At 42.3% G+C, this 25,583-nt stretch overlaps 1 protein-coding gene across 1 annotated transcript in view; it reads left to right on the top strand.

Moving 5' to 3' along the window:
* b4galt2 (UDP-Gal:betaGlcNAc beta 1,4- galactosyltransferase, polypeptide 2) overlaps positions 1-25,583 on the top strand; it is a 258,806-nt gene that overhangs the window by 23,303 nt on the left and 209,920 nt on the right. The window contains exon 2 of the mRNA XM_085439913.1: positions 11,526-12,555. Within this exon, the coding sequence (XP_085296039.1) occupies positions 12,210-12,555 (346 nt within the window). The 5' untranslated portion in view covers positions 11,526-12,209. The remainder of the gene's footprint in view (positions 1-11,525; positions 12,556-25,583) is intronic.

Genomic DNA, 25,583 nt, shown 5'->3' with positions numbered 1-25,583 from the left:
GTGCACAGAGAACCCCGGCAGTTGTATTGCGGAGTCCGGTACTTTGTCCGATAGCCAGGTTTCTGTGAGGCAGATCACGCAGCAGTCCCGCATCTCTCGCTGGAATGAGATCCGTGCCCGAAGCTCGCACAGCTTGTTCTCCAGAGACTGCATATTAGCCAGTAATAAACTGGGTAACGGTGGTCTGTAAGTGCGCCGTCTCAGTCGAACCAGAACGCCAGATCTTCTCCCTCTGCGTCGGCGTTTGCGGCCTCCAGGGCCAGAGAACAAAGGCGTCTCAGGTGAGATGAATGGGGGGTCTGCAAACGGAGCGTCCGTGTTGCAAAACTTGAACTCCGGAAAGTTATAAGAAAGACCGTCTTTTATGTCCAGTAAGGTTTGTCGGTCGTACACAAGGAGACAAGTGCTGCTCGTGAAAAAATAAAGGAAAAGTAAAATTAAACACAGAAGAAAGCCGTTGCTTGGGGGAGCTCGCGACGAGGCTGCCATACTCGGCGCCATCTTGATCACTCTCTACAGCCATCTATAAAGCATGGTGGAGGCTCGGTCATGAGTTTGGGCTTTGGGCCCTTCAGGCAGTGGTGTTGGAGATCTTGTCAAAATTGATGAAAATGTGAATGCAGAAAGTTATCATGAAATTTTTATCCACCATGAAGTATTTGGAAAGTGTCTGATTTGCGACTGTTTCATTTGCCTATTATGACTACAGAAAATACAGAATTCTAAATAAGTAGTGATGTTTTATTATAACAAAAATAATTATTATAGCCACTTTGATGACAAAGAAAATCTTTGCATGTGACAAAAATGTCAGTTCTCTATCTGTTGTCTGCCTCATCAGTTGGTTAAGATGAGTATATAAAATAAACTAAACAAGGCATACAGCCTGAGGCTTTAGCAGATGTTCTCAGTGCAGTCTGAGAACATCTGCTAAAGAGCTGGAGACTCATGATCCTGGACGTGTGTGTATCCGCTTGTATGTCTGTCTTTGTAAGAACCAGTGTGAACCTTTAAATATTGGGAGTGAGGATCTTTTGGGCTGTACAGTACTTTGTTTTTGTTTTAGGGTAAAGAACTGGTTCTAGGTTTAAAAGTAAAGTATTTATGATGGGGTGAGGAGGTGGGTCATGCATTATATCAATAGGTTTTCTAGTACAAACTGTAAATGTCTTTATGGATGTGTGTAGTGGTGAAAAAGCTCTCTGTTGCATTAAACCCTGTTAGAAATGATCAATGGTGATTGCACTGACGGGAAGATCCACGAGTGTATACAATACGATCTCATATTCTTAATTTACTTGATATGTTCAGCTCAGTTATGGCAAATGGACAGAAGTACAGGATGTGGAGAAGAACAATTTATTATTATATTTTGTTTTCAGTTTTGAAGGACCTTTTGAAAGCCTGAAGAGTTACCACTTTTGCACTACAAAAAATTGCAAGTCTCTCTCCTTGAAAGCAAAACATCAAGAAATAATGGGTAGCTCAGTACTTTATCTGCCCCTGGTGGACAGCTTTTACTTACCCTGTTTCACTGGCCATCCTTCTATGCTTCTTGAAACTTCCATATGTTTTAGCAATTTGAACTTATTTCCATCCTGAGGTACCCTCAAGTATGACTGTCGCTGTAGCTCAGCGTTGAAAACAAATTAAAATCGTTTTTTTTTCCACGTTATCTAACAGTGAAGGCAATTCCATGTTGGATTGTGTGTTACTGCTGCACCTCTGAAACACATCTGGTAGGACCACAGCTTGAAGCAATTAGAGGTGTGAGGAAGACTGAGAGAACAGGTAGAAGTTGTTGCAGTGACAACAGCGGTTGCATGTGTATGAAGAAGAGAACACCCAGGGGTTTTTATTATGATTATACAAACATCATGTTGTGGTAAATTATATAAAATCACCACAATCGGGTTGTACTAGTAAAAAAACGAATCACAGTGGTGTGTTTAAATAGTCCTTTTTTATGATGGGGTGTTGTGCTATGCTTTTTTTTATCTTCTTTTATCAACATTGACTCTTTAGTTTTATTTCATAAATATTTTAAACAATGGATTTTGATGCTCATTTGTTAACATGTCACAGAAAATTTGAAGTTTTGTTAACTTTTGGTAACCTACACTTACACCTGACACTGACGTGCAAAACGTAGTTAGAAAATAAGTCGTGTTAACTGCTCACTCTTGCACACATGGCCTCGTGCTGTGAGAGCACTCGGGTAAAATGCATGACTGCATTCTGGAATAACTGTCGGGATGCTTAGTTTGAAAGAGATATGAAGCGGCATGGCACAGTGAAGACAATCTGCTAAAAGGAACAGACAAACTATCGTGTGAGTCAAAGGAAGAATTTAGATATCCTCTCATTTACACTCAAACCACTCAAACTGACATTTATCAAATCTAAACCCTGCTCTGGACTGATGGGACTAAGTTTGGAAAATCATCACATTTTAGATTCCCTATACACTTACTTTTGAACCTTCGTTTCTGAATATGGTGTAACTGAGTCTAAATTCAAACCACAAATTTCCCATCGGAGGTGACCAGTGGTTAACGGCGGAGAATAAAAAGCAGCTCTTTCCTCCAAATTTTGAATTGGTGGTTTGTTGTGGCTCTCAATGTTCGGATAAAGACATTCATCTGAAACTGTGCGACAGTGATGTGATGTTTTGTTTCGAGTGATCTCTTCGCATTAAAAGCCCCCTGTTCAGTCAGAGACCATCTCTCCTTCCAGCATATGCTTGGCCTCTACTTGATGAATTATGTACCCTCACAAATTACCAGTCTTGCCACCCGTCTGGCAGCCAATTAAAATTTTAAGATACAGATGTTGTCGACATTCTGCTAGCTTTAGTTGGCACTTCATCTAAATGTGCTTTTTGATATGTGTGTGTAGTGAGTGTGCAACATTTGAAAGAGGAATCCATTACGTTAATGTGACAGAACCGGAAAATTAAAGAAGTCTAGTATCTTGAAATTTCTTTAAAGGCTGCCAACGTTAGTGTAGCCACACAGAAGGTTTTAACCTCGTCTCGTACCCATCCATACATTTTCTTCTGCTCATCCGTGTCGCTGGGCGATAGTCTAAGCAGACCTGCCCACACCTCCCTCAGAGACACGCTTTCCCCAGCAAGTTGGTTTGTGCCAGCATCTCCTCCTAGTTGGATATGCCTGAAACACCTCACCTAGAACGCATCCTAGTCAGATGCCCATGCCAATCGGGTCCTTTCGATGTGAAGGAATAACGACACTACTCTGAACCCCTCCTAGCTCCTCGCCCTATCTTTCGACACCCACTGTTTCTGTCTGCAGTCTCATTTTTTTTGGTCACTTCCCAGAGCTGAAGCCCATAGATGAGCGAGGAACTTAGATTGACCAGTTAATCAACAGTTTTGCTTTCACACTCATCTCTCTCTTTACTACAATAGACAGGTGTCTGATATATTACAACTTAATGGCTTGACTACTACAATCCCTGATTCATGTATATTTACTCTATTTCTCTAGTTAATCTTACATTCATGTTCCACTCATAATTTCGTTGTACATGTACAATGACACTAAAGGGCTATTCTATTCTATTCTATTGTAGGCATTGCACTGGGCTATAAATGTGTACATGAATAGGTCTCTTGCAATGGCAGGCTCAAAAGTGCAATAGCTAAGCTCTACAGTATTATTGAGATGTAAATTTCAGTGCTGCATGTGAAAAGAGTAACAGCTGAGCATATAATTCATAAATGAAAACTATATATATAGTTTATAGTATAGTTTTTGTTTTTAAATGACTACCCACCACTGAGTTTCACATATGCATATACATGCTTGTATGCTTCTACTTCCATATGTGTCCACGGAAGTGCCAGCGCTAAAATGTCAGCTTCAAATTATTTACCCATTTTAAACTGTGTGGATAGGCCAAGTAAAACCAGACTTATGATAATTAATTTACATCAGGCTTTTTCGTGAATACTTTCTTTGAGTCAGGTTTCTTCTGATTCACTGCTCCTCACAAACTTAAGGTTGGAATGGAAGGTGGGGCTACTGCTCATCTGCCTGAGATGATCATATTACTCAGGTACTTCTTTAAAGAAAGGTCAGTTGAGAGAAACGTAGCAAGCAAATATGCTGACGTCTAAATGATTTAGCACCCATGAACTTTATTTTGTACCCCGCATAAGAGAAAAAGCACTCATGTGTACAATATTTACATTGATCTTTGATAAATGCTGCACAACCCAGAAGAAAACAGAATCTCAATCCTGGCTCCCCAAATCATACAGGTCGAAAACAAAAAGAGATCCTGTGTGAAACTGAACATTCTAGTGTATTTGTGCCTACGCTGCCCTTGTTATTTGAAATTGTGGACATGTATAACACAAGCATCTAACATTGTGTCAGTATATGTATATATAACATAAGCTGAAGGAAGGTAGTAGTCTGATTGGCTGCGTATACTGTATATCTAATGAAAAGCAAGTTCTGCTTTATTGTCCCTTAGTAGTTGTAGTATACGGCTCTACTGATTGATACCATAACATAGAATTCAATTTCTGTTATGAATAGGCCGTTTGGAAATGGCTTCTGTTACTGTTGCTGACAGGGCTTTTCAAAATACAGTTTATAAAATGCACAATAAAGTGTTACCACCCAGGTGAAACAAGAATTCTGAGGTCTTTATATTCTGATATCAAATCAATCTTCAAACAATGAAGATTCGTGATAGATGGAAAATTCAAAGAATTTAATTTAGTGTTGTAAAACAACACACATTTGGCTTTTTTTAGCAATGAGATCTAATTTGGAACTGCATAAAGTTTGCTGAAAAGTATTAAAGGTTGTTGGAGCTGATATCTGGTGAGGCATAGTGTTTAAAGGGTAGCGTTGTACCAGTGCTCTGTATGTACGTCCATTAATCCATTTTAAGTGACAACGTTCAAAGTTCAGAGAGGCTTCTTATGAAATTAGGAATAATACGAGGGTTCAAACTTGACCAGCCAATGATTGAATCACCAACCTTTCACTTAGTAGATGACCTGCTCCACCTCCTGTCGCAGCAGTGTCTTCCAGCTGTTGTTTATTCACTTATCTTTTAAGCACCAGCCAAAGAGGGTGTTCAAAGAAAGAGAGCACTTAAGTTGTACTTGCTTTATTTAAATAACTACCACCTGACCACTTACTCCAATTATAATCATTTAGTTGTACAGTACATTACAAGATGTTATTATCATTGGTACTTATCCATCCATCCACCCGTCCATCCATTTATTTTCTTAATCACTTGTACAATTCACACTTGCAGATAACTGACATTAGCTGAGATACGTTACAACCCAAACAGGTTGCCAGGTTATCATACGTGTAACACAGAGAGACAGTCATTCGCACTCACATTCACAGTGACTGCCTATTTAGAATTACTAATTAACCTAACAAGCATGTCTTTGGACTGTTGGAGGAAGCATTTAAATCCCATACCTAGTGCACATGATTTAGCCTGTAGTTACACCAGTGAGTGGATATTGTGTTGTTTTTGGAATAAAAAAAAGTTCTCGAGTCAGGAATGTATTTGCTTTATGATCCAGAGACAACTTTTGGTACTAACATCCAGGCACAATGTGAAAAGTTTTCCCTCTACAAACATTTTAGCAACATCACAGCGGAGGTGTTGGAAGTTCGCTTTTGTTGAACGCATCTCTTAATCCAACAAGCTTACTGTAGCTACACCCTCTTTCAGAGTTGCAGTATCATAATTAATCCACAACCCATTTAACAGTGAGTTGTACTTTCTGCAGCTTCACATAGAGATTAGTGAACCTGCTAATCTCCAGTAAGAGACAAACTGTAATAAAAACTCACCTGTCCTAATCATTGTTTTCATTTCCAATCTCTTTGACTGTCTGTGGCCCATCCCCTCTTTGATTTCATTATAGTAGATTTAGTGATCTTCATATTCCCCTCCTTCTCATCTGCAGTATCTTTCTCAGCCTTGAAACTTAACAGAGATGGAAACAAGCAGTTATATTCTACTTCACATATTTTAACAGCAGTTCTCTGTGGGTTCCTTGGCAGACGTGATATGATCAGGGACTGTTATGAAATTTATTGCTGCTGTTAAAAAGGGAGTTTCAGGGATCCTTGAATAAACTACACAAACTACATAAAAGATCTATGTCTCTACCTTTATCTGTCTCTTCTCTCTCTGCCTGGTGCATCTCCATACTCTGAGATTTATGAGCTTTAGAGATGTAATTAATTAATTCCTGGTCATCGTATTCCTCCCTAGTTTACATTTACATATTAAATTGAAGGTGAGCACTTTGTCTGCCATCTATACAATCTCTGCTCCCAGAGAGAGAGATAGATAATAAAGGGCTGAGCGGGAGAGACAAGCGCTAAAAAGAGGCTGAAAGACACACATTTCCTCTTTTGTTTCGCTCTGCTGACCTTTTTCAAAACAAACTTATACTTCTTTAAAGAAAAGTCAGTTGAGCGAAATGTTAGCAAATAAATAAGCCGATGTCTAGATGGATTTAGCACCCATGGACTTTGTTTTGTACCCCACAAGAGAGCAAAAGCAGTGATGTTTACGCTATCTACATTGATCTTTGATAAATGCTGTGCAGCCGGTCGTCCGTGGGAAAACTAAATCTCAGTCCTGTCTCCCGATTTATTTCTTTTGTTTTGCTGCTGATGATTTTCAGTAGCGCTACACTTGACTCTCAAACACTTTAATACCCGCTCGACACCAGTGGCAACCTTTTTGTCCCTGAGCTCTGCAGCTGAAGCAGAAAATGGGGCAAAAACTCTTCAGTCTGTCTGACTGATTATCTGTCTGACTGCCTGACTGCACGTTTGAAAAATTTACCCCGATACATTACGTGTCGGCCTGTTTAGCCACTGAAGAGCAGCACGACTGGGAAATAAATCCTGGCTCGCACAAGCATGTGACTGACATGCAGTGTCCGGGTCCTTCGGTCAGCAGAAATCCATCTCATTAACTGGCAGGTTGCGCACACTCACACATTCGCAGACACATCATTCAAACACGCACCCTCGAGGCTCGGTCTTGGCAGTTTTAACACTGCTGCCCACAGACAAAAGGCAGCCAGCTTTTTGGACAGGCCACGACCATCAGCTCAGTCACCCAACATGTGTTTAAATTTATTACATTTTGCCTCAAAAGTCAGCATCAGAACGCAGAGTAAAGCAGATGGTACAGCATCGTACCCAAAGGCTGGAAACTTTGTCAGTTGGACAGGTCATTATTTGAAAATGTTATTGTGGTGGGGCGTGGTCTGCGGGGCCGTGCGGACGCACCTGCACGGCATCCGCAATCACGCCCGCCGTGTTAAAACACGGGGACTCAGGGGTTGGTGGTGGTGTGACGTGAATCAAATAAAGTTGGCTCTGAACGTCGCTCCGTGGTCCCGCCGTGCCTTATTCATGCCACATTGGTGCCGAAACCCAGGAGGCGGCATGGCGGGTACCTACCAGAGCCAGGAAAGGAAAGAGCTGGCCGAGAGGGTGGCCGAAATAGCGGCCACCCAGCGGAAGCAGGCGGCGGAGGTGCGTCGCCAACAGGAAGAGCTGCGGAAGGAGAGCGAACGCCACCTGGGGAAGATGGCAGAGCTGGCAGCGCTGCTCTGGGCCTGGGCGCCACCCCCACAAGTGTGTCCCGAGGACAGTGAAGCGGTGGAGAAGCCGTGTGGGTCACCTCGGCAGCCGGAGGTGGTGGACGAGCCACGCGGGGGTCCGAGCCTGCCGGAGGAGGAGGAGCAGCCGGGTGAAGGGCTGCTCCTGCCGGGAGCGGTGGAGGAGCCGCTCCAATCGGAGGCCGAGGACGAGGCGGGCGAGGGTCTACACCTGCCGGAGGCAGAGGAGTCGCTCCACCCAGAGGTGGGCGAGGGGCTGTGCCTGCTGGGGGCGGAGGCGCAGTGCGCGGAGCCGCTCCAAACGGGAGTGGCGGAGGCGGTGGCGGAGCAGCTGTGCGGGGAGACGGAGGTCCCTGCTCCAGGGCAGCCTGTGCAGCCGGAGTTGGAGGCAGAGGAGCGGGACAGCCCCGCTAGGCCGGGGATCGGCGGGTTGGCTAGTCCAGCCTCGCTGCCACCAGTCGATTCTGCGCGCCTGACGTCTGCCCAGCCGCCTGTGTGCAGGAGCTCACGGCCATGCCTGTGGGGCCGTGTCCGCTTGCTACGCGGCCGACCTCCGGACCAGCTTCGCCGTTGCCGCTGGATGCGCGGGCGGCCACCAGAACGGACGCTTCCCCGTCGCTTGGTCAGGGGCTGGGGCGCCGATGTGTAGGGGCCGAGTCTCGCCCCAGTTCGCGGGGGGGGAGTAGGTTCGGCCAGATTGCTCCCCGGCCTCAATCGGGCGATGGGGGTATGTGGTGGGGCGTGGTCTGCGGGGCCGTGCGGACGCACCTGCACGGCATCCGCAATCACGCCCGCCGTGTTAAAACACGGGGACTCAGGGGTTGGTGGTGGTGTGGTGTGACGTGAATCAAATAAAGTTGGCTCTGAACGTCGCTCCGTGGTCCCGCCGTGCCTTATTCATGCCACAGTTATTTTTCTGGCAGTAAAAGTTTTTCTTGTAGAAAGTTAGAGATCTTTCTTTTTCTTCCATTTTATAGAAAGAGAAAACAGAATTCAAAAGAATACAAACATAAAACTCAACAAAATCAGGTCCTGTTTTAAAGCCAGTCTCAGGATGCAATAAATTCCTACTGCTGAATTCAGCCGACCATTTAAGGGGGCACAAAGGACAAAACAAGTTAGGTATAGTTTTTAAAACATAGTGGGGTTTAATTCAAAAGCTTTAAATATCCTATGGAACTGTGGGGAGGAGTTAATAGCATACAGCTACATAACTGCTAAAATACTCACTTAAAATGATTCTTGGCCCTCGTAAACATGAACCGATAATTTGAGTAAAATGTTACTGAAATATATCAGATCAAGCTTATTTATCCAAATATTTAATCAGTAAAATATACTTGGTATTAGCTTCCCAATCAATTATTTTCCATTTGATTCCATTTAATGTAACATTTTAATCTGTACTTATGTAAAAAAAAAAAAAAAAAATTTTTTTTTTTTTTTTACATGTCACCAAAGTGGGCAGCACGGTGGCACGGTGGTTAGCACTGTTGCCGCACAGCAAGAAGGTCCTGAGTTCAATTCCACCATCAGGCCGGGGTCTTTCTGTGTGGAGTTTGCATGTTCTCCCCGTGTCTGCGTGGGTTCCCTCCGGGTACTCCGGCTTCCTCCCACCGTCCAAAGACATGCAGCTTGTGGGGATAGGTTAATTGGATAATCCAAATTGTCACTAGGTATGAATGTGAGTGCGAATGGTTGTTTGTCCCTGTGTGTTAGCCTTGCGACAGACTGGCGACCTGTCCAGGGTGTACCCTGCCTCTCGCCCTATGACAGCTGGGATAGGCTCCAGCGCCCCCCGCGACCCTGAAAAGGATAAGCGGAAGTGAATGCTGAAGTTTGACTGTACAAATTACTGAGTGCTGCACTGTGCTCTGCTTAGTGCAAGCCATTGGAAATAATGGCTTTCAGAGCACAGCAGTGCCTTTGTCATTTCCTGTCTGAAAGCCTCATTAGACTTGAAAGGATTAGTTGCTCAATCAAGAGAAACTCAGTCAGATATGCTGATAATTAATAATTCAGTTAGTTTTGCTTGTAAAAAATGACAACTCATTTGCAAACTGAGAACTTTAGATGTTTTTTTTTTATTATTCAATGTTAAGTAAATGCCGCTGAGTTTTTGTTCAGCTGAAAGAGAATTTCCAAAAGCCATCTTGTGCCTTTGGAAATCACTGTGGTCATTTTTTATTAGAATCATTTCATGATATTTCAGTGACAAGTTAATCACCTTGAATGAAATTGCCTGATTTAAGTTCTGATTTAAACCAATATGCATCTGAGTAAGTAATGACCTGTTTTAATACCACATGTAAGTTTTAAACAGGTTTCTAGACTTGCTGGAAACTAACTGGAAACTTTATTAGGAACACTAGTACTGGTTTGGACTCCCTATTGCCAGTGCAAAAAGCCCATGTGCTTTAATGTTTGATGTGTTGTGTGTTCAGAGATGTTCTCCTGCACGGTTGTAACAATTATTTGAGTTATTCTTTGCTTCCTATCAGCTCAAAGCAGTCTTGCCATTCTCTCTGAACCCTTGTATCAACAAGGCATTTTTGCCAAGAGAACTACCAGTCACTGGATATATTCTCTTTTTATTCTCATTTTTCAAAATGTCTATCTACCAAAGTGGTACACGAGTGTATATGTTATGTTGGATTGGATTTTAAAAACTGACATATATGGTCACCTGGACTTATTTTGTAATTTTGGCTCTGAAAATGGTTGAGGAGTTGGTAATGTGAAGTGCACATGGTAAACTCTAATTGGAGCTTTGTTTCTGTGTCCAGACAGCAGTATGCTGTGAATGCTTTGTGCTACAGTAATGCTTCTCTTCTCTTCTTTACAAAACCTTTTTGTCTTTAGCACAGATGCTAACATAGTTACAGTCATTTAAAGAGCACTTGTAAAACGGGCCCACCGGATGGATAATTAAAAAGATAAAACTCTCCCGTTTCTTTAAGTGACATCTTCACTTAAAGATGGTCTTGCTTTCGCTTGTATTTGAAGACAGAGTTGTTAGGACAAGAATAATTTTTCCGGGTATGCAAAACCTCCTCTGATTGTCTAGTGTGTCTGTCTTTTTAACCTGTAGAGAAACTATGAGCTGACGTTCATTCAGAATACCAGCATTCATATACAGATATCTATTACCGCCTCTGTCTTTCCCTTTAATTCTTTTTCTTTTCATCAGAAAGTCTCGTGCCTTTCAGGGTTTTTATCATCATCTTCAACCTCATCTCCTCCTTTTCTCTCATTGATTGGAAAAGCTATAAACCTTCAGTATGATTGGCCTGTGGGAATGCTCTAAGTGCTCCCTCTCTCTCTCCCTCTCTCCTTTTGCTCACATGTTCATTGCATTGTGTATTCCCACTTGCCTTCTCATTCTATCATAAATGCTTTTTAAATCACTTGACTGGAAAATTGACTTGGCATGTCAATTTGGCTGAACCGCCCCAGTCAAGGCTTGGTGTTTGTTTGCGCCTGTAGATGCTTTTATTGTTGATTCTGTTTACTTCTTTCTCTGATGAGAGAGAACTCCTAAATTTATTTCACTGCTATTAAACCAGGCATTTCGAATACGAACAAGGTCACAGAATACTGAAAATGCCAGCGGAAGATCGATGATGCCCAGTTTGATTTTATGCAGCAAATGGTACAAAAAGTCACTGCACGGAGTCGAAATGCACAGCTTCAATTAATAACGCTTCACCTGTTCCTGTTTAAATAAGAAGCCAAAATATTAATGTTATTTAACAGCACAAAGCCATTATTTTAATGAAAAAAGATTTATTAGTGTAATTAAAATGAACTTAAGATGATTTGGCTTCATCCTAAAATATTTCTTTCTTATCTAACTTCTATCTTCCAGGTCGCTGAGGCTTTCCACATTTAACGCTGCGAGACTAAAGAGGACCGTGTTCACCATCCAACAAAGTCTGATGGACCCGTGAGCAGACATGTGAGAAGAGATCGACCCAACAGACATGTCAGCTGACGCTTTACACTTTTCTTCTTTACAACGATGAACATCTGAGCCATCTCTGGTATCGGCACATATTTAGAGCTTTGCAGCACTAGCTACTGAAGTGGACTGCCTTTTAATTCTGGCATCAGCCATAGTTTGATACTTTGATGATGGCCAACTAAACCCTTTACCACATTTTCATATGAGTATGTTCACAAAGCCACCTTATTTTGTAGTTTAAATTGATCTATCCATGCTTTTCACCAGGCTCGAGGAGTGCTGTGATAAATAGAAACTATAGCATTTAGTACTTTTTGTCATGCAGGGAATCTCAGGACACGCCAGAAACAAGCTGGCTGATCACATTTTGGGAAAAGCAGGCGTAGGTGATGGTGTACCTTGCCCATTCTCATCAGTAATCCCATGACCCCTGCTGAAGTCAGATCGTTGAGTATGAAATAACCTAATCAGAGATCTAACAGTAGCCTGATTTTACCCACATGTCCGTCGGGATGAGCGCATGCCCCTAACCTGGCCACGTCAGCGTTGTCGTGGCTGGCCGCCGCAGGACAGTCGTCTTCCTCTGCCATGACCCGGCTGATGTTGGGCCGGACTCTGGAGCGCATCTGTAAAGGCGTGCTGCTGCTCTGCCTGCTCCATTTCCTCATCATGATGATCCTGTACTTCGATGTGTACTCGCAGCGCTTCGACCTCTTCAGTCGCTTTAACAATGGCCGCAACGGATCCAGGAGCAATGTTAGTGGGGCAGGGAGCGGACATCATTATTACTATTACAACCTCTCCAGGCCCAACGCCACATTAGCCAGCTACCTGGCCACAGGCGAGCAGCTGGTGCCAAGTGTGCAGCCGGAGAACACTCAGACACCGTCTCCCAAACCACTGCCACCATGTCCTGAAAGCCCGCCTGGCCTTGGTGAGTAATAATGTCACAGACTTCTCCTACATTTCCCTCGCTTTTTTCCAATTCTTTTGTAGTTACAATAACGAGTTGTTTTCACCCCAGAACACACACACACACTCACCCTTAATATGTTTTCACAGATTTTCTGATTGGTCAGTGTAGTCGCTCCTCACATGTGCATTATGTACAAACAGGTAGATTTTTTGTCTTTATTGTCAAGCTGTTGGCGGTGACTTTAAATATGGTGGAGCTACCCGGGAGAAATTTCACAGTTGCCTTTCACAAAAATGTGAGATTTAAAATATTCCTGTCTGTAGTTGTGTTTGTCTGTGACACTTCCTCTTGGGAGGCGAAACCATGGGCACAGCAGCAGTCTGTCGATTCTACTTTATCTGGCCTGTCTTTGTCATGTAGCCAGCAAGCTAACTGTAGATAGACAGGATTCTGCATATATCAGGGGGATGTCGATGACACGAACAGATGTGAAGCAGACGTCTGTGTGCATCTCTGTTTGATCTGACTTTTAATGCAAAATGAATCTTTTGAAGATGTGAATTTTTTGCCTGAGAACAACAAAGATTTCATGATCATATTTTCTAGGAGAAGCTTTTCCCTTGTAACTCCTGCTTTTAATATAATATGTGTGGACTAGCATTTAGCTTTTGTTGTGCTTACACTGTACTCTTCAGCTCCTATCACAACTCATTTTAGCTCAAGTCAGATCTAAGTTACGGTGTACACAAGTTTGAGGTTTAATTTTCTGATTTTACACTTCTTTAGCTTTTTCTGATAATACGTAGCTTATTTATTTATTCTTCATCCAGTTTGCTTGTACTGTATACCGAGTAATTGTATAACTAAACCAGGAGGATTTGCACATCATTCATTAGAGTAATGTTAGATGCAGATGTAGTTAGATGAGCCTTCGATCAGAGCTTAAAGCTGTGTAGGTACTACTTTATATTCTGTAAATAAATGCATCTCCAATTAGCAAAAGAGCAAGTGTAACCATAATTTTGTTTTTCTGGGTCAGCCTGAAACATAAAATGGATTTAATGTCAACAATTTACAATGTGGTATTTCAACCTTATAGTCTCACAGTGGAGCTATTAATTCATGCAGTGAGACACGTGAGCTGACACAAACACAAACACACAGCAGCACAGATGAAAGCGGAGGGTGCAGGATCAGTTTTAAAAGAGTCCTGCATTTTTTTAGTTGTTTAGTGTTCTTAGTGTTATAATAAAAATGTTAATATAATATATAAAGTAGTAATGTTTCTTGTAAGGCAAAAAAAAAATGTGTTAGAAAAAGAATGTGGGCTCATCACCCTGAAACTTAAAAACAAAGGAAAGGCTCTATTTTAACATTATTTTAACCCGATTTACTCAACCTAGTTAGTTGCTTTGGTTTCTTATGGCTCAGTCACATTAGAGTTAAAACAGAGGGGCGGGCTCCTTGCGAGGACAAATTACTGTTTGCCTGGTGGTTGCATTAAATGTTTCTGCTGTCAAAGACTAAATGCAAGTCCTTGTAGTGATTGCACAAGTGGTGGGAGGTAACCAGTCACATAACAACCGTGGTCTGGTGACTGGTCGGACTGTCTGCAGTCATTTTCAGACAGGTTGTCTAAGGTTTGCAAATGTATTTCTATAAATATCGACAGGTTGCCAGCACTTTGCAGTCGATCTGAATCAGTGTGAACCGATGTGAACAACTTGTCTGCGATCTGTCCGTCTGCGATAGAGGACTGGACTGGTTGCCAACTATCTGTATGTCATTTTGTAGTTGAATCTCTATGAAATGTGAATTTCTGTGTATGTACATAGCAAGTGGTTTGCTACAGCCACAGACTTGTAATTTTTGCAGATTTGTCATAGTTAATTGCTACCTTGATGCCGTTTAAATGCAAACTGATAGCAGACTGACTGCCATAGTCATTTTCTCCATTTTTAGAGCAGCTATTTCAAAGCTAACATGAGACCTTCATTGAAAACATGGTTACAGTAATTTTTTGTCATGTTGAGATCATAAACCACTGTTTTCTCTAGTGTAACTGCAGAATTATCCATCTAAAAAAAAAAAAACAGAATTTAAAAGTTAAAAAAAGAAAACTGAAACTCAGTGAAGACATCGTCTGATGGGGAGACGGCTTCTTGGTTCCCAACCTTCTGACTTGCATATCAGTGAATTCGGTTTAGAGCCAGTATGTTTTTTAGGAGACTGGCCGGGTTGCCCTGTGAATGCACCGTGGGACTGTAAACAGTGTGGACTTTGTAAGACTTCCCATCGTCAGCAAAAGGATTTTAAGACACACATGCACACACACGGAGGCAGTAACGCTTAGATGAATAACTTTGGGAATAGGTGGAAAATATTCTATATGTATGTAAAACAAGCTGCACACAGGGCACCTTCACTTGCTTACACACACATATCATCATTATGTATCCACCCAACAAATCTGAGGTCGATAGAGTCACACTAAGCCTGGGGTTCACTAAATCCATAATTACATAGTGGTCACACACTTACTTCACACCCATGCAGACACACACACACACAAACACACCCTTTCATGAATACTTACTGATAAATAGAGCTCAGGAAGGAACTCCGACTGTCATTATTTCACATTAGCTAAAGTAGGCTTGACCTGCGATCTGCGTGCTGCTTATCTCAGCATCATTCAGTTCATCCTAATGAGTCAAAACAAAAACTCGCCTTGTAATCGGAAGGTTGCCGGTTCGAGCCCCGGCTTAGACAGTCTCGGTCGTGGTGTCCTTGCGCAAGACACGTCACCCGTTGCTTACTGGCGGTGGTCAGAGGGCCCACCAGTCCGGCAGCCTCGCCTCTGTCAGTGCGCCCCAGGGTGGCTGTGGCTACAATGTAGCTTGCCATCACCAGTGTGAGAATGGGTGGATGACTGGATGTGTAAAGCGCTTTGGGGTCCTTAGGGACTAGTAAAGCGCTATGCAAATACAGGCCATTTACCATTACTTTAAAGTCTCTTTCCTTTCAAAAAGAGAAGAAGGACTAATTGTTGTGCTGGTTGTTGGATGTTTGTTCCTCACTTTCCAGTTTGATACGGCAACATTTCTTTAAAATCATCATCAGAAAGAAAACTTTCATTGTGCTGAAAGTCAGTCTCAGTTTAAGTGCATTTATGTGTCTTTTCTTTCTTTGCATATTTGTTACACTTGTTTCTGATCGTCAGCCTCTATCATTCTCTGTATTATTGTTGGGTCTTTACCTTACAATATAAAGGGCCTAGAGGCAACTGTTGTTGGGATTTGATGCAACATAAATTACATTTAATTGAAATCAACCACATTTTAAGTTTAAATATAAGTTTTAAAAAAAGCTATGATCTGAAATACATCACTGTGACAAGTATTCAAAAAAGAAATCAGGAAGTGGGTCAACCCTTTTTTTGCAGCACTCTGTTCATACGGTAAAAACAGACTTTTCCAGCAGTTTTTAAGTTGAGAATCTTTTTTTCTTCATAGTTCAGTGAGGGAGAAAGAGTAGGTGGACTTTTTAAATATTTACCTTGAAATGAAAATGTGTTATTTGATATTACTCTTTTAAACTTGCTGTCTTTCATGTGGTTTAAGTTAAGCTTTGGCACATATAGTCAACAAATATATATATATATATATATATATGAGGTTAATATACAACATTGTATATCTATATTTCTTTTGTTAAAAAACCCCCTCAAAACATCTTTTGGTAAAATAAAAAAACATGTCTCTTTTTCTTTCCCACCTGTTCCATTTGTAAATGAGCTTAGTAAACGTAATCCCTCGTGAACAGTGGGGGGTAGAGGAGTGAACATCTTTCTATTTTTTTCACTGATTGCTTTTCTCATTTGATAATGAGGTTGGTAACGTGCTTTGAAATTGGGAGTGAGAGATGAAGCTGTCAGGCTGATTTGTCTGAAGCTGAGGTTTGCTGATTCCATTATTTGGCCTGGAATTGGCTGTCACTGACACTGGATTTGGCATTCATACCAGGCACAGGTGTACTCTTGTAGCTTATCTCTGCCTTTTCTCAGTGATGAAGTGGCTGCCTTGGGGCTGTAATGAGCAGGAAGGCATAGAAAGACTGAGCGAGTCTGTTTTTCAGTCACAGGTGCACAGAAAGCGTGAGAGTGATCTCTGATGGCGGTATGATGGTTTGTATGAAGTACGACAGAAAGAGAGGCGGGATGGACTGAAGGAAGGAACAGCAGGTGGAGAGGTGAGGGGGGTGTAGAGCGAGAAAGGGAGATGTTGACAGTGGTATATACAAACACACACACTACACACACACACACACACACACACACAAACTCACATAGAAAGTGAGTGAAAAGGGGGGAGAAACAAACAAGCAAGTCCTTGGCTGTCCCACAACACCAGCTGACAGGTGCTTCCTGTATGAGTGGCTAGCATCCACAGTTTATATCCTGAATGTGTGCGTTTCTGTTTGTGGCCGTGTGTTTGTGTTTATTAGTGTTAGCTGGCTTGTGGATTTGCAAACCACCAGTTCCTTATGAAAATTCTTATATAGATATTAAGAAAATACAGATTAAGGAGTTCATGTTTGTCACTTAAAAGCAATTTCTCTGTAAAAAGGAAGAAAAAATATGTGGCTATAATATGAAAATCACAAACACTGTTTTTTAGTTCACATGCAGTGTTTTTGGTTTTGAGTGCGAGTACCTGAGTGTAAGTGAGGGCTGATGGTGAGCTAACTTTAATTCTTGTCTTTCTTGGGGGGCTCAACCCGGGGTAGCGGTCATGTCCGGTTAGGGGCTCTGTTGGCTCTCAGGTGACTGTTTCCTCGCGGCTGCGTGCAGCGGGGCTAGGGGAGGGTCTGTGCTGACGGACGTGGGTTACTGACCTGGTAGCCTGGCTGCCCCTGGGTGGGTCCTGGTTGGTGTGTTGCCGGGGTTATGGGCGGGTGGGTGCATGGGGGCCCAGTCCTGGAGCAGGGTGCCGCCGGTGCATCGAGCCACCTGGGGGGCTCTTCAACTGGTGGGGAAGATTGTCACATCTTGCAGGACCTTTCCTCTCCTCAGGGGCTCTACAGGAGGGGGAGATACAGGAGAGGTGGAGGAAGATCTCAGCCTGGGTGTTTATTGTCTTATGTAGTCTGGAAGAAGAGTGGATGGTGGGGTGGGTGCAGTTTTCTCTGTGGTGGGGTTGGGTGGACTGTCCTGGGCTCTGTGGGGCCGGGAGGCGCTGCTGCGCTGGGCCCCGGTCTGGATGGGCCTGGGCCCCCTTTCCCTGGTGGGTCGCGGAGTATGGGGGTGCCTACTGGGGTCAGCGGGGGAGCTGGCCCCAGGGAGGGGTCACTTGCCCCTCCCTTCCTTCCCTCCCCATCTCCAGCTGCCTCCCTCTTCCCGCTCCACCACAACCACCCACACATGCAGGACCTTGGAGTAGGGGTATGTCACCAGGGTGCAGAGGAGGCCACCCCCGTCCCCTTCTGGCTGCCTCTGCCTCAATTTTATCCCACAACTTAGACATTCACATTACTCACACTCTCATCACACATACATATAGGATCTTGGGGGTGGGCACGATACACGGAATCCAAAGTACCATCAGGGTGTACACCTCACCCCTGGCGTCGTTGCCCACCTCTCAATTTTAAATACACGTAGACATTGAGGGCTAGCAGGAGGGACCATGCGCTTACCTGCTGCTCTCTGGCAGGTAGCTCCATGCCCTCCTGGGTTTTAAATGCACCTTAGAACACACATGCATCAACACTACAATGAGCGGGTGGAGGGAGGTTTGGAGTCTTCTCTCACCCCCGTTCTCTGCGACCTGCTGGAGCGGGGGGGCTAGGAGGAGGAGTTGGCTGTCCGACTGCGGTCTGGAGTGTGGGGCCTCCCTGCTGCTGCGGAGTCGGGGCGGTCTGCCTCCCCCCACCGCAGGGAAAAGGGTAACACCACCTGGGTCTGGGTGCAGTTCCCCCCCTCCAGGGGCAAGGGTACCTAGACCCGGGGCTTAGAGTACGCTTGGGGAGTGTGATCGTGTGTACAGCGTCTCTTTATGTCTGTCTCCACGTTGGTTGAGTGTGGAGTAAGTGCATATGAGAGCATGAGGGTGGGAATGGATGTTTGTATATGTGTGTGCCTGTATTTCTGTGTCTATATGTCAGGTTGGGTGTCAGGCGCCACCTCTCTGGGGAAATCTTAGGCCCTCCAAGGTATGGAGGCCTATCTCCCCCTACCACCACTTCCCCTGCCAGTGGCGGACTCCCTCAGACATCGGTGCGTTGGTGGTTCTTTGTGTCCGGGGATGGGCGTCCAGGTACACACCGGCTCACTCCTTGGCGGCCGCTTATCGGGGCCTGGAGCCTGGGGCTTGCTCGGGCCACTTCGGAGGTGGGGTGCCCCCGGCCTCTCGGCCTGGGGCTCGGTCACTCAGGCACGGCTGGCTGCCGGCGGAGCTCACGGGCGCGTCACTGCAACCCCCCCTGGCTTCTGCTCCGCGGCTGCTGAGTGAGCCCTCATCTGGGACTCTCCTCAGCTCTTTCTGGGACAGTGGCGCGGCTGCCCCTCTGTTGGTCTTCCTTGGTCTCTTGTGTTCTGGGGGCCTCTGGATGTCTGGAGTTTTGATCTCCTCCATACCTGCTTCATGCCCTGGAGGACGGGGCTGTGGCCCCCCCACACCCTCTAGCAGATCATTACATGAAGGAACCTTTTAAAAAACAAAAAAACAAGCGCGTCCATGTTCACAGGTGTACACACGGGTGATCACACCCACAAACTACACCCTTTTTGGCTCCTACCTCAAAGCACACTGTGTTCTGTTGATCTTATGTGCTGCACAATAATGTTTAATATTTAGTATTTACTGTCATATTTACTGTTTATTCTATTACTCTTGTTCTCTTCTGCTTGTTTTCTTTTTTCTTTCTCAGCAGGTGATCCAGGTGATTGATATATGCATTTTTTTTCTTTTTTTCTTCTTTTTTTTTCTTTTTCTGCTCATTCTGTTGGTTTTTGGTTTTTGCCCTTCTCCCCCGTCCCTCTTCTCAGCTGTTTCTCTTTCCCTCTTTCTTTCTCCCCTTCTTTCCCCCAGTCAAGTCTGTCCCATATTCAGTAAGTGAAAATAAAATAAACAATAAAAGGTGAATCAAATGGACCATTATGGCAAGGCTGGGATGGTCAATTTGGTAAAGTAAATCCGTTGGGCATCTTTCTTTGCCTTTAGACAACAATTCTGATGGCAAAAGAGCCAAACGGGACAGGCAAAAAAAAAAAAAAAAAAAAATAATAATAATAATAATAATTCTTGTCTGTATCATTTTAGGGTCCTTACCTTAAAGCACCTTGAGATGACTGTTGTTGTGATTTGGCACAAAAAAACAAGTCAGTCAGGTTTTATGTCTACAACATGTATGCTACTTGGTCCACTGATGCCTGGTCTGTTATTTGAGCCTGTTGCTATGTGGTAACTATGCAATGTGATAATTTCATGTTATGCACACGTCATGTTGCCGTCAGGATATTAAAGTGACACTATCTCACTATACGTGTTACAGGTGACTAAATCCTAAAGTCTCTGGTAATTGGCTAGAATTTCAATAGACTGAAATATGACATCTGACAGATTAGTAGGAGTTAACCTGAAACTTGGAGGCTGTATGTAAGTGATGGTTGTGTAAATGAGGCTGAATGTATTTACACTAAATGCATTTTTTAAATTTGTAATTATGATTTTTTTATAATAACAAAATTTAATTATTAATTAATATTTTTATTTATATTTAAGATAGCTTTATGGTCTTGTGCTGCATTTAGTTTTCTATTTTTACTGCTTTTAAATGCTCTTTTCTTCTTATTTATCTCAGTTTCGCCACTGATCTTTTTCTGTTGCTTCTTCTTGATTATTTGATGACAGACTAGCCTCACATTTGTGTCAGGTGTCTTTTCGCTGCATATTGATATGCACTGTCACGTTTTTAGTTTTGATTTGTGGGTTTTAAATTCCGTATGCATTTTTCTCTGTGCGCAAGTTAAGTTCAGACAAGTCCATGTATGTGAATTCTCCTCACGTCCCTGCATTTATTCCTGCTATTACTCATGATGTCCCATGTACAAGACATGAGGATGCTTGAGCACACACCCAGACCACACACACATGCACTGGGAGCTCAATGGGAGGTTAAAAGCTATTTCCCAGGTCTTGTTTTAATTGGATGCTCCATTGGGTTTTTTCAATCAAATGTAATTAGTAGGAATTAGCCATCTACTTGAGTTGCAGTTGTCCACCAAGACATAAATACTAAAGTCACTAAAATCTGCACTGTTAGCATCATAAACGTACAAATACAGACATTTCACTATGTCTTCCTGGAGGTAGGTGATTTAGTATTTAATGGCATACCAGAATTGTAGGGGTGTTGTCTAGCAACGGGTTTCTGGATATTGGTCAGACCATTAAGAAGGGTGGATCAAGGACATTGGTACCAATACTTGCTACGTTTAATCAGTGTATGTGGATGTAATTAATAGTTCTTTCATTTTTCTTCCACAGTTTTCTTAGTTTCTCCTCATTTTTGTTCTATTTTAATGGTTTAGGTTACGTCATTGAGTTTTAATGCTTGTTTTTGTTCTTATCTATGCATTATGTTGTCAAAAAACCTGTTCTTTCTTCTTTAAATGCTTTGTTTCTCTACGTTGTAATTTCCACATCTGTCATGCTATTGCGTCTCACTTTCTAACACCCTCCATGCTTACGCCACGTTTTTCAGTTTTTACTTGTCACATGACTAAAAAATCCATTTAAAAATTGAGAAAATATATTCATTTGTTAATCATTTTTATAGTTCCTTGTGCTGCATGTTGCCAGACAGCCGGAAAAGGGAAAGACCCCAGCGAAGAGTCATGGATGTAGGGAAGGAAGATATGCAGAGGGTTGGTGTGACAGAAGAGGGATAGTGTGAGATTAAGGCAGGTGGTCCACTGTGGCAACCGCTAAAGGGAGCAGCTGAAAGAGAGGACGTAGGTTAGCTCATGTACCTCGTCTTAGTGTCTACAAGTACAGGGGGTTGCTCTATTTGATATGCAAGTTAGTGCAAAAAAAGCTGTGAATCACTGAGCTGCTTAATGTACAAAGACTAATGTAAAAGTGCTAAATATAAGCAGAAATCCTAGGACGGTTGCATTTGATTCATTTAGTTGCTGTCAACTAAGCAGGACATTTTTGAAGGCTGGGACAAGGATCATCTAACTGAGACCTTGCCTTTATATATTCTGCATCTGAATGGGATGATTCTTTGATGTGTCATAGCTGAAGAGTTTTGGGCTCTGGGACAGACCCAGGATACACTGGAGAGATTCCCAGCTGACTTGGGAATGCCTTGGTGTCTGGATGATTTGGAGGAGAGGCTGGGGAGAGGATAGTTAGTGCATATAACCCTCTGAAGTTCTTTGCTTAATTTACCCCATCAAAATGAAATAAATGTAAAATGTTTTCCATTTGCTTTGTAAATAACAATTATTAAACAGCCTCAGGAAAGAACATGTTATTGCCTATTATATTCATACTGATTCGTTTTGAATGGTGAGATGTGATCTGTACACCAAAAGGCTGGATCACTAGATCTGCTAATGACGAAAAAATGCAGAAATGGAAGATTTTTCCATTCAAATTTTGAGCATCAACCCAAACATTAAAAGTTAAACATTGAGACACTATATTAATTTGTGAAAAAAAGTTAGAAATAGGGTTAACCCACATCAGACCTCTGCTGTGGTCATAGGAATGCCACCACCTTTGTACCCAGTGTCTGCTCCCTCTACAGAAGACATGTTAGAGAGATTCAGGAGATCCTTGAAGTATTCCTTCCACTGGCCAACTGTATCACACTGAGGTCAACAGCCCACTATGTCCACGACTCTTTACTCTGCTCTGCAGTACAGCTACAGAGACTCTACAGAGAACATGGCTTAGATGAGGTGGAATTGTATATGTAATTTGAAACACTGATTAGACAAATGCTGGTTACATCCAGCGGAGAATGCTTACATGTGTTTGTACGCATGAAATAAAAAAGATATAAAATATAGATAAGCACTATTGTATAAGCTTGAACATGCAAAAATGCAAGATTAAGCATATTTATAATAACTGACAAGCTTGAACTGTTTGCAGAAACAAATACATTTGTACATTATGCAGACCCCCTTTCCCACTTCTGAACCACAAATGCTTATTTTATTCATAGCCAGCGAGTAATTTCAACAGAATGACATGTCCCTTGTAACTTTGACTTATGTATGTCCACTGTGGGGAAAGCCCATCAGACAAGCTTGAATAATTTTTCACCCTCCCTCATTTTTTTAAGGCCAGGCTTGAATCCAGAGAGGTCCTTATGCCCTTACCTTCCTGCTGCTCAGTGAACAGTGGGTTTGTAGCACAGCATGTTTTATTACCTTTCTCCTACATTTTTAATGGAGGGTTTAAATAGAAATGCTTAGGTTTAGAACAATGTGTTAGCACAGTCAGTGGAGCTCTGGAAACAAACATTATGTTTTTAAGTAAACCTTGCAGGGAGACAAAATTATTTTATAGTAGACAATTTGATCTGACCTCTGAGGCAAACAAAAGATATGAAAGAACCCATGAAATGAATAATTCTCCAGACGTCATCATCCTTTGGATTAAAAGGAAGAGGAAATAATAGACTCAAAGTTCCTTCTGATTAGTCATTGTTGGCTCTTCACATGTTTATGTTAAGGTGACTGTAACATCATGCCCAAAGCATGTTTGGAGGAGTCATGGAGACTACACAGAAAAGAAGTGTAGATGGTGAATGTGACACCAAAAGCATTGGGTAAAACCGACACATTATCCTGAATTTTCCAAATTTGAGCTTGATGTGTACACCAATTGAGGTGTGTTTTTGCAAAAAATTTGTCCTCGTATAATGCACTGTGGAAAAAAACGGAGTTTACATCAAGCAATGATGAACTGGTGTCTGATTTTAATAAACCATTCGTAAGAGAAAGCGACAACAGGGAGAATTTTATAGTTTGATCCAGGAGTTGAAGGTGTATCATGATTGCTTTTGTGCATATTTTAAAATGTCAGTTGAGCAGTTTAAGCTCTTGTTGGAAGAACTGGAACCATATCTGAAGAAGCAGAGAAACCATTTCAAAGAGCCAATTGCGAGCCGTTCTGTGACACAACAACAATCAAATGTTTCGCCATGTTGGACGCTTTAATTGTGCTCCGCTGCAAACTGAAAAAATAAATCTCGGAAATTCGTCCTGCGTAAATATGCATTCAGTGTGAACAGCTGCATTAATAGGAGAAAAAGGGGAGTCCGAGAAATATTTTTAGCAAATGTAATATTTGCACAGATTTTACACATCTGGTGTGTAAAGGCCTTTATTGTGATGCTGGCGATTGGATAACTTGTTTTAAGCTTTAAAATGTTGAGACAGGTGATCCAGGAGATTTTTTCTTCTTCTTTCTCTTTTTAAGTGCCCTTTCTCACTGTCCCTCTTCCCTTCTGATTTTCTTTTCCTTCATCTTTCTTTCTCCCTTTCCTATCCCCCAGTCATGTCTGTCCCATCTGTAACAACTGAAAATCAAATAACAACAAAGGTCGATCAAATGGACCAAGGCCGTGATGATCCATTTGGCAAAGTAAATCCATTGGGTATCCTTGTTGGTCTTCAGACTACAATTCTGACGGCTAAAGAACCAAATGGGACAGGCAGAGAAAAAAAAGCTTTAAAATGTTATAGTTAACAGCCATGTGGTGTTCCTCTGCTTTTCCCTGTGTCATTTTCCCTTATTAAAGGATTGATAATGTTATGACGTTGCTACACTGAACACTTCTAGATTTATTTTTGTAATACTAGCAAGAGTTGCCTCGAGGTTAAGACTGTTTTTTCTTTTTTTTCTCTGGTCTGTTCCATCAGCATTAGATCTATAAGGTTGCACAGAAGCCCGTGCACCACCTGCTTTCATAAGGTGGTTTTAAAAAGCTGCAGAATTTTATTGCATTTTTATTGTATTTTTCTTGAGTCACATGAATCGTTGCTTTTGGATGGTTTGTTGAATTTTTATGCAGCAAGAGGTTCTGATAGGGAAATTATTTTGTTTGTTTCTCTGTAGCCTGCAGTGAACTATCAGGCAGACATGTCAGGATGGATGGTTGCATTTGGGTAAAGATGGAATAGGTTTTAAATCTATTGATACCAATTCAGTTCAATTTTATTTATCTTGCACCAAATCACAAAACCAACAGCTGCCTCAAGACACTTTAAGATAAAGACCCTACAATAAAGAAACCGAAACAATCAAATGACCCCTTTTAAAAGCACTTAGCGACAGTGGGAAGGAAAAACTCTTTTTTAACAGGAAGAAACTTCTGGCGGGAGTCTTTCAAAATGCAGATCACATCTGGATAATAGGGTGAAGAGTTTAGGTATATGCAGAGTCCTTCCAAAACTAAGCCTTGCAACTCTGCATCCATCTTGTTAACAGCTATATCTGTAATGTCAGTGGTCAGAGGGACTCTTACATGTACAGAATTAAGAGTCAGGAAAGGTTTGGCAATCTTGCCAAAGAGATATGGGTTAAAAAGACATAAGTTATACTACTACTGTAGATGTGCACAATTTCAGGACATAAAAGCTTCATTCAGGCTCATTCTACAGTGACATTTCATTCACAAAGCCCTTTATGGAAACAATAAGCCAAAAAAAGTACACTTGCCTTCAACTTCAGTATAATAACAAGTAGAAATGCCTTTAAAACATATGAAATTGAACTTCATCAGTATGTATGTATCAGTGCAGCTGATTAGATCATACGTTTCTTGGTTTGGCTGCTGATTGGCTCTTTGGAGACAGGTTCTTTGGAGTTTAATTTCTATTCAGTATTTTATGAGAGCCTTATCCCTCTCATATAATATCGCTAGTACAACACGTTTTGGTTCAAACATATATAGATGTTACCATCAAATGATCTTTTATAAACTGTTCATTTTAAGCTCTTTCACATACAAGGTTTCTC

The sequence above is a fragment of the Copadichromis virginalis genome, linkage group LG18 (genome assembly GCF_057382275.1).
Source record: "Copadichromis virginalis isolate Kocher_CV1m ecotype Utaka linkage group LG18, C_Virginalis_male_GT1.1, whole genome shotgun sequence".
Taxonomy (NCBI): domain Eukaryota; kingdom Metazoa; phylum Chordata; class Actinopteri; order Cichliformes; family Cichlidae; genus Copadichromis; species Copadichromis virginalis.
Note: the sequence above shows the minus strand (reverse complement) of the source record. Positions and strands in the feature narration are given on the sequence as shown.